This window comes from Rhinolophus ferrumequinum, chromosome 8, assembly GCF_004115265.2.
Source record: "Rhinolophus ferrumequinum isolate MPI-CBG mRhiFer1 chromosome 8, mRhiFer1_v1.p, whole genome shotgun sequence".
Classification (NCBI taxonomy): domain Eukaryota; kingdom Metazoa; phylum Chordata; class Mammalia; order Chiroptera; family Rhinolophidae; genus Rhinolophus; species Rhinolophus ferrumequinum.
In genome coordinates this window covers 38,358,161-38,376,148 of record NC_046291.1, presented here as the reverse complement: position 1 = coordinate 38,376,148, position 17,988 = coordinate 38,358,161, and the positions used below count along the sequence as shown (strand labels likewise).

The window sequence follows — 17,988 nt, the reverse complement described above, 5'->3', positions numbered from 1 at the left end:
AAAGGCTCTGGTACTGTTGTCTTGCCCTCATTTTTTTGAAACATTAGTTAAAAGTGGATTCCGTTGATAGCCTTTTTCATTAAGAACATACCATGTTTCATGAACAAACCCTGTCATTACATCCAGTGTTACAAGTAATACCTTAGAAGGAGAGGAAGTATATGTAAAAGAACCAGTCTCAGGACTGATGAAAGTAGCTGACTAAAATGGACTGTTACTCTTCAAATTTTATCTGTAAGTTTTCTTCATTCACTGAAATTGCTGGGGACGAGGCAGAGAGGTGGGAGGTGACAGCATTCTTGATCCTGTGTGGGCTGGGAGTGCAGAGCAATCAGAGATAACTGGATGAAAGAAATGAAGTTTGTTAATAGAGACCAGAAAGTCAGAGAATCGGGGCTTGAAGAAGAAAGAGGAAACATCTGCTGACAGTTCCAGTGGGGTGGGGGTAGGGGTGGGAGAGTGAGGAAGGGGGAGGGAAGAAGGTCAGAATATCCACCTACGCTGTTACTAAGCTTGTTGAAAAGAAAGCGGGGCTAATTTGATGTAGACTCTTCCCCTCTGGATCAGAAAAACAGAAGCATTACAATCTGCTATTCATATAGAAAGTGTGAGTAGAAAAAAAGGAAAATGCACATGTGAGGCTGAGAACATCTGCTGGAACAAGTCATTTTAAAGACAGCTTAGCGGTGGCTTTAAAGCACCGTGCTAGTATTTGGTGGGATCTTGAGGAGGGATGGGGATGAAGACCAATGGAATGAGAGTAATTAGGCCACGAACAGCATCCCACCCTGTACCTTTTATTTTCTCAGTGCTCAGTTTCACCAGTAAGGGAACGCTGTGATTAATGGCAGCAGCCAAGAAGATGACATGAAGATAAATTGCTCATAGCACGGTACAGCTGGTTCCTGGGGAAAAAGATTGAGAGACGTAACGAAAGTCCTGCACCAAACATAATGTGAAAGAGACCAGTTTCTTGGGAATGTTCTCACTTTTATTTCTAAGTCATATATTTTGAGTACCTAAAATCTACTTCATATGTCATGAAGTGATAGCTAGTCAATCCTGTAGTTTTCCCATCCACAATGAGCTGTCAAAGACTGGGAGAAAAGCAGGACGACTCATGTGTTCAGTGGCAGAGACCACTGATTATTATTATGGGTACTGTTATTTATTGCTTATTGTGTGCCTTTATTTCTCTTTATTAATGAGCGAACAGGGTCCATTTTCCAAAAAACTTGCACATGTGGAATTTGAAATTCCCACTTCCAGCTTTCCCATATTCTCATGGTCGAAGAATCCTAACAGTGGTGTCACCATGTATTTTATAGCACTGTGTACTTTTCCAAGGTTTACCGTTTGCGTTACTTCATTTACTCCCTACAGATCTCCACTGGGCAGATAAAGCAGATGGTTTAGTCTCCGTTGAAAAATTGGGAACCCTAGAAATAATGAGGTTAACGTTCTTGCCTGAGCTCCCACGTCTCGTTCATAACACGAGAAGACTAGGTCACTGCTTTCTCCTCCTGTGAGTTCTGTGAAGGCGGTACTGCGACAGCGGAGGTTCTGGCCTGGGCGCACCCCACTCAGGGCCTGTTGAGGTGCTGGAACTCTCCCGTGGGCTTTGCATCCCTAACCTTGCCCCAAGCTCACAACTCTGCGTCTGCCTACGGAGGTTATGTACTTGGAGGTCTCACCAGGAGATCAGGCTCAACATGTCCCCAACTGAGTGCATCAACTTTATGCTCCCTCCCCAAGCTTCTTTCCGGGTCCTGCATTCCTTATTCTAGTGAATGTTACCACCGAACTCCTGGTTACCAAAGCCGTATGTCAGGAATTCATGTATTTCTCTGGCTGTCACGGGCTATGCCACTCTTCTCTATCTTCGTCACAGCCCTCTGACCCCACCACTGTCCTTGAGACCACCAATCCGTTGTCCCCCGTCACATTCAGATTGAACTTTGTAAAATGCAGATCTGATTAGTCTCTTCCTTGTGACCTTTAATGCCTTCACTTTGCATTTAAGATAAAATCTAAAATTTTTAACGTGGCTTATAAGGCGTCAAACTTGGCCCTGCATATCCAGTTTCTTCTGTCAGCACTCTGTCTTTCTCAGTGGATTCCCTGTGTTACCTGTATTAATGATTTGCCAGCTTCTCGTGCATCTCCTGTTCTTTTTGCCTCCAGCCCTCTATGTAAGCTGCTCTCTTACCCTAGAGAACTCTTCTTCTTTCAAGTCTCAGCCTAGACATCACAGCCTCTCGCCTTCCCTGCACAGTGTCCTCTGCTGTGCTCTGGGTCTCTGTCTGTTTTCTTGTCTAGACTGTGTTTGTCAACAGGGCAGGAGTCACTGTATCTCCAGCCTTGAGTACAGAGTGTAGAATCTGTTAGGTAAACAAGCTATTTTTGTTGAATGAATTAACATGTGTCCAGTTTTCTATTGTTCTTCATCAATATAGTCAGGATTCTCTCGCTGGTTTTAGTGTTAAATGCCTAGTTCCAGCTCATTCTTTAAGATGTCTATAAGTAAATGCCCCTAAAATGTATTCCCCCGGTATCATAGAGATACAGTAAGTCACTTATAGCATGCTATTTTACTCTGATGAAATTTGGTGGTTTGGGGAGGGAAGTTAAGGGTTAATAAATATCAGTATTCTACATGCCAAAGCATTGTGCTAAGTGTTTTCCATGAATTTTTGGTTTCCTTAAAATAGTTCTAAAGTTAGCTGAGCACTGTTGTTATCCCCATTTTATAGATGGGGAAACACACACAGACGAAATAATCTGTCCAGTATCACAGCAAACAAGTAGTAGAATTGGATTTTCAACTCAGTGCAAATCAGAGTTAAACCAATTAAGCTTATGAAAAACAGAGCTGTAAGAGAAATGCCTCTATTTACTGTTGTGAGTTTCATAGAGTGGTAACTCTAGGAATGTATGGTTTGAACAGGCTTTGGAGGCCGTGTCTGTAGCTATAAAATGAGGGAAACCCAGTGGTTTTGCGGTGGGGACTAAATGAGATAATATATATAATGTATAGAACATATTCAGGAACTGGTGATTGTAGGCACTTGAAAAAATGATAGCTGCTTTTATTGTTGTTTTCTAAGCCTTCTACTAACTTACCTCATTGAACTGTAGAACTTAAAGGAGAGTTTGCAAAAGAGAGAGTTGGATTTTTAGGTCTAAATAAGTTCTTAGAAAAATTGAATGACTAAGAAAAAGTGCACTTTTCATTTAGATTTAGACTGTATACACTTTATGAAGTTGATTCGAGCTCAGTTAATGATTATATTCATACACTCCTCTAAGCTAAGTGTCCTTGATCACATGTAGCTGCCTAGGAAGGTGGCTATTTTCAATACTTTAAAAATACTGATTGTATATTAACCCACTATAAAGCTACATATGACTGTCTCAGGATGTCACATTTATTTGTTCTTGTCTCTGTTTCATTTCATGACTTTGAATTTTAAAAATAGGAAAGTAATTATTACTTAGGAAATTTGGTAGATAAAATATTTGAAAACATGAGATCTGTCGTGGGGAAATAATTTTTGAAAAGACTCTGATGGGGAAAAAATTTTGAACCAGTATCTCATATTGCAAAGAAGATAAAATATTTTGTTGTTATTACATCTTCTTCTGTTTTTATTGTAGGAACTTTGGTTTTTAATGATTCACTCTTTGCTACAAATACATAGCTTATCAAACAAGGGAGAAATGTTTTGGAGGTTAACGACAATTTCTGTGAGGAAACCTTTAGTAGTTTTCAGTAAAGTTACTAAAACCATGCTATCATGATGTTTTGTAGTTATAAATTTCATGTGCAGCAGTAAACGTTCAAAAAAAAAAACTTGAAGAAAATAGTAGGGGGATTGGCACTACAATATATATAAAGTATAAACCGGAAACAATTCAAGTTGAAGTGTTTGTTGTCCAGGAACAGAGTGCCCCAAATGGGCTCTACTTAATATAACAGTTTAGTTTGTATTTATATACTTAATGAGCAGTTTTTACATGCTAAAGGCAATATCTCATTTAGTTTATGTCAGTTGGTCCTCACAGCAACCCTAACAGACGGGTTCTATCATCCTTATTTTTCACAAGGAAACTAAAGTTCTGGAAGATTAACTTACTCATCCTGTGTCATGCAGCTAGTAAGTATGGAATTGGAACATACGTATAGGTCTTTCTAATTCCAAAGCCCCGTTGCCTGTCATATGAAATGGCAAAGGAGAAATCACAAGTCAACTTGGAAGAATTCTACAGAAATTCAGGTTGAGATTATTGGGTAGCACCTTAAAGAAAATTTACTTTAGATCTTTCCCACATTACATTATAACAAAATAAATTCCAGATGGGTTAGAGAGTTAAATTTAAAAAAATAAAACAAACAACAAAATAAAGGCTTAGAATAACTAGAAGGTAGATTTGAATATTTATCAACTCTCTAAAGCAGAATGCCTTTCTAAACTTCACAGCAATAGAAGAAATCACAAAATAAAACATAATTATATACAACTACAGTATATAAAATTTTTTAAAATTTGAATATCAAAACAAAAATATAAATTGGCAAAAATTAAGAAAACAGCAACACTCAGTGCTGGCCAGGAAAACTGTCATATATTGCTTATGGTATGACAAACCCGTAAAGGCCTTTGGGGAAAGAATGTGAAAGACATAAAAATGTTCATCTCTGTAGTAATTCTACTTTTTGGAATCTGTTGTACTGGATAATCTAAACTATGTGAAATGCTACATCCATAGAAATATTTTTGGTGTTTTTCAAACCAAAAACAAGGAAAAGAATGTATATGTCCGATGTGAGGATAGGGATTAAATAAATGGTCAACCACTAGATGAAAAGTTACAGAACCATTATTATCAGTGATCATGAAGTCTGCAGTCCAATGTAAAACAATGTGGATATATAAATCTTTCTCATTCATGTTTTTAACCAAGGTTACAACTGTAGAATAAGGTAATTGTTCCATAAATGACTAACGTAAAATATAGTACATTAAAATCTTAATCACGATTACTCTGGTAGTTGGATTAAGGTGTGTTTTTCTGCTTTAATATCTGAGTTTTTGATCATATGTTTATTTACAAATTCTAAGTCAAAAGGACTTATTCTTTGATCCACAGGATGGGTTTCCAGATTTCCAGGACTCCGTGCAAACACTCTTCCAGCAGGCTAAAGCTAAGAGTGAAGAAATTGCTGCTCTCAGTTCTCAGGTAATGTAAACCACCAGTTATTATTTCATAATAATATTTGTAGGTTGAAAAATAAATGGCTGCTTCAACTAGCTTCAGTTTTAAGCATTCAAGGACTGAATTTATTTCTGATTGTTTTTAAATGTCATCTGATCTACAGCTGTATCAACAAAATAATAACAACAACTTAGTTTGATTTGGTTAATGAGCAGAATCTTTTTGTGCAGAATCCAATACAATGAAACTTACTTATTCTTTATAGTTTTATAGGAAATAAGACAGATTCTCATAAAGAAAACTCAAAAGAAGCAATTTGATGCCAGGAAAACAGCCATGTTGACTATGGCTGTGTGTAACACAGCTCTAAGACAAAATAGTACTAGTTTTCAATAAAATAGTAATAGTCAGTATTGTAGCTTCTGTTGAAGCATTTCAATTCATGTATAATGAAAAATTGCTAAATTAATATGTAACCGGGTATTTTTGCTATTAAGTTATTTCATTGGGTGTACTGAAATTAACATTTTAAGAAGTCATTTCTGCAAACAATCACCTTTTAAGACAGCAGTATAAGTTTTATTCCTATTGATCTTCTCCCTAGTGACTGCTTTTGGTCAAATTTAGTAGTGCCAAGTTTCATTTTCTCATGTTAAGCAGATGAAAAATACATTTCTCCCTCAGATGTCTTACTGAAATTTTATCAATTAATTAGTAACAAGTTCAGATGAATTGAAGTTATGGTTTCTTTTGATCTCGTTTATTGCATTCAGAAAAATCATGTAAGTATAAGCTTTTATCCTGTTCCATGAACATAATATATTTCACCTATCGATTTTTACTATTGTGAATTAGGATTATTTGTAACTAATTTCATATGGCAGCTTCCTTGTATTACTGTTTTTTATAGCATGGTGGTGATTTTTATCTGCATTTTGACTATTACTCTTTGTTAAAATGTCACCAGTACACTGCTTTGAATATCACACATAAGCAATTTAGAGCAGTACATAGAAAAGGAATTTATAAAACACACACAGAGACAAATTTATATTGTAACCAAATAATTGTGTATTTTAAAACATGTCTTTTCATGATTGGTTGGGAAATAGTGCTGTTTCATTCCATGATGAAGGTAAAGATCCCCTTGGCACTGGTATTTTTCTGCATAATTTGCATTGTTTAATTTTAGTGGGAGGTATGTTTGTCTTGTTCTTCTAGACAGCCATTTTACACCTTTTCTCCCCCAAACATACTGTTATCATATCAGAGTCTGCATAGTGCCAAATCCTAAAATAAAAATGCCAAGATTTCACCCTGTGTGTTAGATGCAGTTTATAGCAGATGTTACTGTTGCTCTGAGGTTCCTTTTTTAAAAAATCTTTCAAAGGACTCAGTACTTTGGAAAACAAAGCTAAGATTATTTTGCTTTTGAGATGAAACGGAATTCTCTGCATAGGCTTGAGCAGATAGATTTTTTTTCTTTTGCACAAAATCCAACATTTTATGTTTTAACAAGATGATATAGACATCTACACATATTTATGGAACGTGTATACCACATGAAGTGTGAACTAATTTTAATGAATACTAAATACATTTACTGTAGTCTGAAATTGGCATCTTTACACCATTAAAAAATCTAGAATGTTTTAATTACTGGTTTTATTTTCGCTTTACTTACTAGCAGCCTGAAAAGGTGATGGCAAAGCAGATGGAGTTCCTTTGCACCCAGGCCGGCTATGAGAGGCTGCAGCATGCCGAAAGGAGACTGTCTGCAGGACTTTACAGGCAAAGCTCAGAAGAGCACAGCCCTAATGGCTTGACTTCTGATAACTCTGACGGACAAGGTACATCTCTCAGAAAGACCTACAATCTTTAGAGCTAGCACTTCAAAGAGCAACAAAAATTTGGTATTTTTTAGAGATTATTTTATAGGTTCTCTATCAAACTTAATTTTCAAATTGACCCTTCTTCAATAAAGGAAAGAATGCGTCCTGCAAATTTAATGAAAGTTTATTTTTTTTAAAACTTAATATCCTTACACAACAGCTGGCACATACAGTTGACTTGTATTTTGTAAAGGGAGGGTGGGAATGGGAGTTGTAAACAGTACATTTGTTCCTTGGTATCTGCAGGGGATTGGTTCCCAGAAACCCCCTCCCCACTGTGTATACCAAAATCTGGATGCTTGAGTCCCTTGTATAAAATGGCATAGCATTTGCATATAACCTGCACACATCCTCCTATATACAAGATGTGAACGAAAACTACAGTGAATGTTTAAATTTTAAAAAATTATTACAGTAAAAGACATATTGCCATTAATTCCCCTCAAAATACTCCACTTATCCCATTGTTCTTGTCACTTTCTAAAGCAGTTCTGGAAGTCCTCTTTCGTGAGTGTCTTTACTTCATCCTCCATCATGACAACGCTCCATGTCACACATTGCTTCTGGTATATGGCAATTTCTGTCAAACAAAAATATTACAGTGTGTCCTCATCTGCCTTATTTACCAGATCTGGCACTGTGCGACTTCTGGCTCTTCCCCAAAGTCAAAATGACCATGAAAGGTAAATGTTTTGAATCAATTCAGGACATTGAGGCAGCCACGACAGCACAACTAAAGACACTCACGAAAGAGGACTTCCAGAACTGCTTCAGAAAGTGGCAAGATAGATAGAATAAGTGTGTTCGAAGCGAGGGGGAGTATTTTGAGGGGGATTAATTGCAATGTGTCTTTTACTGTAATAAATTTTTTTTAATTTAAACATTCACTGCATTTTTTAATCACACCTCATACTTTAAATCATCTCTAGATTACTTAAAATACCTCATATATTGTAAATGCTGTTACATAGAGTATAAATACTTGTTATACTCTGTTGTTTAGGGAATAATGGCAAGAAAATAAGGTCTGTACATGTTCAGTTCAGATGCACCCATCATCGGCCTAACTACATAGCAACATCAACAACAATGTAACTTTTTTTCCTAATATTTTTGAACTGTTATTGCCTGAATCCGCGGATAAGGAAGGCTGACTGTACAAGATCATTTTTCTCAAAGAAATGGATTCCATGGGAGATGTTTATCACTTTTTAAAAGATGAAAACTTCATATATTTTAGACTTCAAAAACAGATTTGTCTGTGAAATTTATAATATTTGGTTCCTAAGAGAATATGGTAACTGCTTATAAAGTATTATGACAGTACAGAGATTTGAAGAGACAGTATCAGAATAGAGAGACTCGAAATTTTGTCTGCTTTCAGGCTTCACATTGGCCTACATCACTATGTAGATATTTTGTGTGGTGTACTCTTTGGAAATTGTTCTCTTAAACTCTTAGGTTTAAAAAGCTGTGATTCATGAGTATTTTTACCATTTTAAAAATTATTTCATTTTTTTCTTATTCACACATGAAGAAAATCTCAAGTCATTGTCAGTCACTCATTCAACAAATATTTTTTTAGTGTCTATTGTGTGCCAGGCAGGCTTCTAGGCACTGAATATGGAGCAGTGACTAAGGTGAAGTCCCTGCTCACTTGGAGCTGACAGCTCGTGGAGGGAGATGGACCGTATCTAATTATGGAAATACATCTTCTACTTTCAAATAGCGATCAGTGAAGGAAAACAATAATTTTGTAGGACCTTCTTTTTTATATATTACTGTTATACTTTTCTGGAGAGTGGTTACTCTTGTCAAAAAAATAAGATTTCTTTCTAAGTAAGAATACCATATTAAGCCTTCTCCAACCATAGAATGAAATACTATACATGTCAGCAGATCAGAGTACTAGAGAACATTCTTCCTTTTTAAATTGTTAAGAAACTTTCTAGTTGCGGTCTCGTTTAACTTCTTCAGTGTTCCTTGACAGTTAAGACTTAAGAGTTAGGAAGCAAAGGCATTAAATATAAAAGATTTGATGACTAATTTGTGACAGCAGGGTAATTCAGTGTGGGGTGGCAATTTGGTAAGTATGATGGATTTAGGTTTATGACAGAGAATATGCTTTGCTGTATGAAGAATTTTTACTATATCTGTGCTAATTCTGTTTTTTTCATGGATTTGCCTTAGGTTTTGTTGTTGTTATTGTTTTTAATAATAGACAATTGGCTTGCAGCCCTCCCTGTGTCTCTGTTATTTGTTATTATGTGGTTAATGACATGCCTGGGCAAAATGGTTGCACTAGTAAGAAAATGCCTCACAAAAGGGATGTGTTATATGCCAAAGTTGGAGTGCTTAAAAATGTCCTGGCAGAAATGTAAACCTTGGGACTAGCACAAATTCCCATTTTCCTCCTAAATTATTATATAAAATATTTCTCCAGCTATTACGTAAATTCTTCAGTGCCTGTTGACTTTCTTTACACCTTTCTTATCGAGTGTTGAGGCTATTTGTGGAAACTTATCTTTAAGAAAAGCCATGGTATGTTTTTAATATGTTTCACACTGCCTGTTTTTTTTTCTTTTCATTAGGAGAAAGACCTTTGAATCTCCGAATGCCTAATTTACAGAACAGACAACCCCATCATTTTGTGGTGGACGGGGAGCTGAGTAGACTTTACTCTGGTGAGGCAAAGTCCCACTCATCAGGTGAGAACATGGGACATGGCTAGAGAGAGAAGCCCTTGAATAAAGCATCTTTAAATTCTATTCTTGTACCTCTTACTGACCACCACACAGCACCCCCCAAAAAACAGAAGGTCATTACTAACAATGTTACTAGTCGGTTTTTCTCCCCTTAGAAATAACAAATTGCCACCTCAATAGCCGGTCTTTTTGAGAACATCGTATTCCAGAGAGTTGACAGGGAAGGAACTCAGGAAAGTTGAGATTATTTTGATTAGCTGTTACATGAATGGTGACTTTCATACAAAATTTTAAACCAAATAATAAATGGCTGGTTTGAGTTAAGTCATTGCCTTTTTCTGGCCTTTCATAATATGAAATTGATGGATTATGTGTTTTCTCTCATGCTGAGAAAACCTAGTGTACCAGTATCTAAACTTTTCACGTAGATGTATTTTGGAGATGACATTGATATTTCAGAAGTAAAAGGATCCTCCATAAAAGGGTAAGCTATTCCTTATTATCGTTAAATGTTTACGTATTTTTACCCAAGTAAAGTAAATTATAGTTAAAGTGTTAAAGACCAACTCCATTTGAAAGAATCTGGTATCATTCTATCTTAAGTTAGAGTAACATTAGGAGTCACTTGAAGTCAGTTACTTTATCTGTAAAATAGAAATAATTTCAACCTCATAGAGTAGTTATGAGGATTAGACAAAATAGTGTATATGAATTGCCTGGCTGATAGGAATTCAATAAATAGTAGCTAATATTTTTATTATTCTTTTTTACTGAATTTAAAATCCACATCTGTATAGGGAGTGTAAGTTCATGAATTGAACTGCCTAACTTCAGATACGCTATTAGTATTCGTTACCTTTCTAGAATCGTTTTCAAAGTGTGTGTGTGTGTGTGTGTGTGTGTGTGTGTGTATCAGTACTTCACATAAATAGTACAGTTTATTGTCATTCTATAGTGTTTGTATGAGATTGAAATAACTATACACACTTAACTCCAAGGAGTGATTCTTTATGAAAGTAGGGTTTTCGTTCTTTTATTCCTGTGTCTCTCTCATCTTAATGTTTCATGACGAGAGAAATTTTTAAAAGTAGTTCCATGTTTAAATATGGAACATGCTTTTCTGTCTCATTTTCTTCATTCAATAGCAAATATTTTAACTATAACTTTGTTGTATATGTGTGACCAGTTTTATTTTATATATTTTATCTATCACTTGGCCCAAGCATTAAATAAAAATTGGTATGTTCTATATGCTAAGTACTTTATGTGCATTTCATGATTTAATTCTCATGCCACCTTATGTAGATACTATCCCCATTTTATAGTTAAACAGTGGTGTGTAACTTGCCCAGACATGTATACAGCTAGTAATCGGCAGAGGTGGGATTTAAATACAGAATCCTTAACCACAACTCTGTTAACACAAAGTTTTTCTATGAAATTGAAGAATCATGAATAGTTGATACTATTTACTGTGGAGTTTGGGGGTTTGTTTTATAATTTTTGTTTCAGTTTGACTTTTTGTGATCCATTGATTTAAAGTGTCTCTACACTTGTGTTTCCATTTTTATACAGAGAGCCTTGGAATTTTAAAAGACTACCCTCACTCAGCTTTTACTTTAGAAAAGAAAGTCATCAAAACAGAGCCCGAAGATTCAAGATAGCTGTGATTCTCACTGTTTTCTGGAAATGGCATCAGTTTTAAGGATAATGCTCCATCATAGAAATAAGCCTTAATAACCAGTGTTGCCTCATTCAGCTCAAAGAGATTTCATAGCCAAAGCATAACGACTAATAATACAGCAGTCTCTGGAAACCTTCCTAGACAAAACAACAGCCACAAAAGAAAAAAATTGAGAGAATGTTGTAACAGAAATATTGATCCATTCACATTCCTGTGTAAGTCATTTTATGTGGAAAGGCTTACAAATTAATATTGTAAGCATTCATTATTTAAGAATGTACAATGTATTTGTGTAATTTATAGAAGTAAAATCTAGATGTTGAGACCTGTTTGGTCCAACATATGTGGATACAATTTATTTTACTTGAAATTTCATTGTCTACTTTAAGTGTATTTAGCGTAAATATTATATGTCACAGTTTAGAATCTTTGCAGTTATAAAAAAAGAAAGTTTAAGTGATGTAGTTATGACAAGGTTGCAATGACTTTGGAAAAATGGAAAGCAAATATACTCAATTTAAGCCAAGGGAAATATTGTGGATTTAGTATTTGATGCAACTGATTTTGTTTAATAAGAAATGTGTTGTTTCTAGTAGTAAAATATCATTTTCACTAGCTTAATCAGGCCCATGTATACAAATTAATAAATACTGGAGTAAAGTTAAAAAGATGAGAAACAGTAAAAAATCTTTCTTACCTAGTTGACCCAGATTGCATGATATGATAGCTGTTTAGGATATAACAAAAATAAGAAGCTATTACTTTGATAGAGAACTTGAAACAAGTGGACTGATAGGTAAAAGCCTTGACTTAAACATTGCTATTTCAGAATGTATTAAATAGATTAAGACATAGTAAGTTAACCCTAAATGTGATAAGGATGGTGACTGTTAACAAAGGCTGTAATATATAATAGAGTAAGTACTATTTTATGTCCAAAAATTCTTCTCTATGTACTGGAGTCAGAGAAACTAAATGGCTCTCCCTGGGGAATGTCTACTCATCCAAACCTTCACAAGTGTGGACAATCACTGTATCCACATTTGCAGGCAGGTTTTTATGGAGGTTTAGTTGACACCTATATTCATTATTTATTTTATAATTTCATTTTTGTATACCTTTTAGATTTGTGAATGCAGTTTTTTCTTAAATTCATTTTCACTTGAAAGTATGTTTTAATTCCCCCTATTTAATTAATGGGCTGTGTGCATATATTTATGGGGGTGTGCTTAAATGTTAATAACGTACTTGTGTACTTACGAGAATTTCACATTGGAATTTATAGTAAAACAAATACTACTTCTACCAATTTATATTTTTTCTGTTGGTTTAAGAAGAGAAGGTATTTGACAGCTTTACCTCCTTCCTCCAGATTCACCTAAATCCAGATATTGCCGAGAAGATGTATTGACTTGGATATGTGTTTTGTTTTGTTTTCAGTTCTGCTCTAGGTCATAACTGTGTAAAAAACATTAAGTCATGATCTGTTATACTAAAATTCATCAGCCAAATGTTAGATGAAATGTCTGTACTGTAGTCTCTGATCACTGTCACGTATATAATTGCTTTTTCATTTTGATTTATAGACTAGCTTTACAGTAGAAACACCAGTAAACAACTTTTATACTATTAAAAGGCTTTTTTCCCTTCCTAAATGTTTTAATTGTACCATAGTGTTTTGCCCATTGAAGAAGCTTTTAATGGACCTTGCAATTCTGTTGCTAGCTTGAGGTTGATTATTGTGGTTGTACTGTTCATTGTGTGTAGAAATAATATGAGTATGATTTAAATAGATTGTTCAGTTTTTAATATTAGCCATAGAACTGGTTAGTATCTCAGTAGTTTCATGAAACGTTTCCTGTATTCTAATCTATTTTGAGAAATTTTGTGGGTTTTTTAGAAATTGTGTCTTACAGTTCAAGTTTGTAGATTTTAATAAGCAACAATTTTTAAAGATGTGGTAATCTTCCAACTAATATTTATCCGTCTTTCATGGCCCCACAAACTGCATCTTTAAATCCAAAAATAAGTTTCCTTAAGTATCATCCTTTACTGGTCTTTCAAACTTAGTGATAAGGGGAAGAAAGCACAAGAAAAATTTCAGTAGAATACAGTTTTTATTTTGTAAACACTAATGTATTAAACTTGCTATACATTGAAACAAATAATATATATTTTTATTTGAATTGTATATATGAATTGGATGTTGATAAGTAGTTGATTTTTTTCATCGTGTTAGAGGTATTTTCACTGAACAAGGTCAATTGGTTACCTCAGTATTACAGCCAATATAGTCCAAGGACCATTTCTCCCTCAGTCTGTGTTGTACTTTATTATGTGAAGTCTGTGTTCCTGTGATTCAAAGCTGTTGGTGAGGTGGGGCGAGTGCACTTGCTTCCTGTGGCAATAAAGATTTTCTGTGCCTCACACATTCATGTTTATAGAACTTTCTGCATAGCACTTTCCACAGTAGGTAATAGTAGCTACTCTGCCTCCCCTCTCTGATTATTTGCTCTGGGCTTGGGAATTAGGAGCCAGGGGCTTATGTCTTAAGTCAAAACTAAGTATTATTGTCAGCTACCTTCATCTATAGAAAGTTATTGGCAAACAGGTACTCAGTTGACTCTGGTCTGTCAGAGAGTTTGGTTTATACCGGGGTTGCCAAAAAATGTATACACATGACTTGTATTCATCTTTTGTTACCGGTATATATTGAGTACTACAATGTTAATAACAGTTTTTTTCCTTTCTTAAAATGTGTATACATTTTTTTGGCACCCTCTGTATTTTTCTCACTTATGAGAAGTTTACAAAGACATTTAAACAAGTATCCACCATATCTAACCAAGTATTTAATAAATAAAAGGAACTTTAGTATATATAATATACTGATATTTCAGGTGTTAATGGGATTTGGCTTCAGTATTAGAGGCTAATTATATGAAATTGAGCTAACCTGTGGTAGAAAACTAGGAACCATTTTGCAATGAAGCTTGAGTTGATGGCTTGGTAGATTGATGAAGAACTTCAGTGACCCAGCACTGTGCCAGCTGCTGGTGAGAGTAGAGGCCACAGAAGAATTACAAGACATGATCCTTGCCCTCTGGTAACCCAATACCTAGTTGAATTGAAGCTAACACCACACAGATAAAATACAAATTTTTGTGTTTTACAGACTTGGGATGAATAAGGAACTGACATTTAAGTGTATTTTATGTTTGGTAGGAATTACGGTGGTAGTCACTTTACAGGTGAAAGAAAGCACATTTAATGAGTGAGACTCAGAAGAGATTATCCAGACTGGAATAGTTAACAAAAAGCAGTAACGTGCTATTAAGCCATAATAGTAATCCATTACACTTTGAGGCCACTTTTAAAAATTTTGAAACTGAATGCCGGTTAAATCTGCTTACCAGGATAATAATTTCTTTGACAATCCCACTGAAACTGTCATAAGATAGGATAAAAAAAAAATACGTTTTTCCCATCCTTAGTAAGTAAAACCACTTGGGTAAAAGCTTTAGGATTTGGTAATTATGAGTACACTAGCATCTAGTGTAACTTTACACTTATAGTTGATGATATTTAAGACTTAAACCCTAAATAAGCATGCATGGAATTTCCTAATATATGGTCTGCTCAGTTGGCTACTCAAGTGTTTTAAGTATTATTGCCACAATACCCATTTTGCTTATGACTTCATTTAATACTAGTAGCACTGAGTCTTCGGAGGAAAATGAAGCAAAGTATTAACCTAATGAAACTAGGTCTATCTCTTATAGGAAATGAATTCAGTTAGTAAATAGCTGAAGTTTGAATTGAGCAAACGTTCTGTGTTTGTAACAGTTTGAAGCATATGACCAAATATGGTAGCTGCTATTGAACTAAAAACCACCTTATGGTCCAGCTGTGTGCATGGGTGGTGGGTGTTTCAGGGAATCCAAGTTTATTTATTCATTATTATCTGTGGGTGTCCTCATAAGTGAAATTCTCAAGTGGGCCTTCACAAAGTTAAAAGAATGATCCAATGTCCAGAAATTTATTTTCATTGTAAATACGTTTAATCTCAAGAACCTTACTGTTAACTAGAGGACCCTGTAGGATGATCTTATTTTGCATAGAAATGATCAGAAGTTAAATGGTAGGGCTAGGGTTTGTTTTATTTTTGTTTTGTTTTGACTTTTTGAGTATCCAACAGTTAAAGCTTTAAAATCTTTTCTCTGGCTTCTGTTTCTACTGACCTATGAAAATTTTTTAAAAATCACCTCAAGGTGTTTTTATTTTTTTGTTCAGAAAAAGCTAGTCGGACATTTAAGTTCAACTTAAAAATATTTTTCTGTCTATGAGTTTAGCAAATTTTAACAACCACTTTTAAGGGACCTAGGAATAATAATTGGTTCCATTTACAAAATTGGTTCATTGAGCTCCTTTATTTCTTTATTCTTCCATATTCCTGTTTTTTAAAGACCACAAAACTTTTAAGTATTAAAACAATATTCTATTAAAGTTTGGGTCTCCTGATCGTGTCTATTTGGTCACAATTTCCAAGGTTATTCTTCTGACAGCTGAATAATCTCCCGAGGTGTCACTTCAGTAATATTAAAGGTCTAGTCTTTGGCCAGGTCTCTTCAATTGAAGGAAATTTTTGTGACATTTTTGTAGTAATTGAATAAAACTCTCAAACGAGCAACACTGGAAATCACATAAAATGCTAATCTTTATTTCAACATCTGTATGAAATGTTTACTTATGATTCTTTTTTTGTTTTATTGCCTGATTCAAGACACTTCAGTGAGAAAGTGCCTCTATTTATTTTTTTTTACTTTATTATACAATTGCTGTCTAAGTTTTTCAGTGTTACTTCTCAAAAGGATTGACTGCTTCACAGTCTCAGAGAAATAGTTAATTAAATGCTGCCATCAAACAATGTCACAAATTGCAGATTAGGTACATGTAACACTGCTTCAAGGTGGTAATGCCACACAAGTATTAAAATCAACCCAAGAATTTTTCTCATCGACTTATTGAGTGACAAATTTTGTGAATTTCCTGGTAGTCTAAACAATTTGGTAATCAATCCAGGCTAGTTTTGCTCTGGGTGAGCACCAGTGACAGTATAAGTTTGTGCTTCATATTTACACATTCTGAAACCTTATGAGTCATCTTTGCATTAAAAGTTCGCACCTCATAAATTTATGTTGAAGTGCCATGTTCAACACCCACACACAATACTAAGCAAGTAAGGCCATTCTCTTCTAACTGTCACAGACACCCTCTGCTGACAGGTCACTTAGGCTCAAGTATGTAAGAAGATATTTTAGTAGTGCATACGTAGGTGGAATCTTACCGGTAACTGGCTCAGCAGGGGCATTTCATAATTTTATGAGACTACCTGCCATCCCCAACTGTGAACTGTTAAACCAAACATCTGTGGGCTAGCCCCATACCCTACTTATTATACTTCCCAGAAGACAAACTGATTTCTTTGGTACCATATTCTCATACTGTAGGCCCTCCAGATCTCATCATTTTAATTGTTTCCAAAACAAGTACAGTTGACCCTTGAACAACATGGGTTTGAACTACATGGGTCCACCTATACGTGGATTATTTTTGATAAATACTGTAAATGTATTTTACGATTTTCTTAACATTTTTTCTATATTGTAAGAATACGGTATAAAATACATGTAACATACAAAATACGTGTTAATCGATTAGTCTTTATGTTATCAGGCTTCTGGTCCACGGTAAGCTATTAGCAGTTACGTTTTTGAGGAGTTAAAAGTTACATGCGAATTTTCGACTGCGTTGGGGGTTGGCACCCCTAACACCCCGTGTGGTTCAAGGGTGAACTGCACACACTTTTTCCACCCTCAGGTCCGTGACGACATAACAAAGGGATGTGTCTATCAACAGTTAAAATGGACTAGGTCATCCTTTTCCTTTCTAAATTCAGCCAGTTATTCCATCATCAGAAAGAACATGCCCATATTGAGTGAATTCCTTTGGCGTGCATCAGCTAACTCACAAATTAGACCACCTCTTTCTGATTGTTATTGACGAGAAGACAATAAGAAATAGATAAAACAGATACAGCCAGGTACTTAACTCCAATTCTTTGGGTATTAAAAGGCAATTTTTACTTAAAAAAATTAGCATTTCAAGGTGAAATAAATTTGAAGTTACGTAATTTATTCAAAGAGAAGAAAAATGTAATATTTAAAAGTGAGAAAAAGGGGCCAACCCGATGGCTCAAGTGGTTGGAGCTCCATGCTCGTAACTCTGAAGTCTGCCGGTTCGAATCCCACATGGGCCAGTGGGCTCTCAACTACAAGGTTGTCGGTTGGACTCCAGCAAGGGAGGGTGGGCTGCGCCCCCTGCAATTAGCAATGGCAACTGGACCTGGAGCTGAGCTGCGCCCTCCACAACTAAGACTGAAAGGATGACTTGGGAAAAAAAGTCCTGGAAGTACACACTGTTCCCCAAT

The 17,988-nt window shown here is 35.3% G+C and overlaps 1 protein-coding gene across 2 annotated transcripts in view; it reads left to right on the top strand.

Moving 5' to 3' along the window:
- Positions 1–13,927, top strand: part of NAB1 (NGFI-A binding protein 1) — a 42,786-nt gene extending 28,859 nt beyond the window's left edge. The window contains exons 5-8 of one of the 2 annotated variants that reach the window (XM_033111859.1): positions 5,152–5,241; positions 6,905–7,067; positions 9,701–9,817; positions 11,390–13,927. In XM_033111859.1, the coding sequence (XP_032967750.1) occupies positions 5,152–5,241; positions 6,905–7,067; positions 9,701–9,817; positions 11,390–11,478 (459 nt within the window). In that variant the 3' untranslated portion in view covers positions 11,479–13,927. The remainder of the gene's footprint in view (positions 1–5,151; positions 5,242–6,904; positions 7,068–9,700; positions 9,818–11,389) is intronic. The other variant, XM_033111860.1, reaches the window with a different exon arrangement.
- Positions 13,928–17,988: the final 4,061 nt, after the last annotated feature.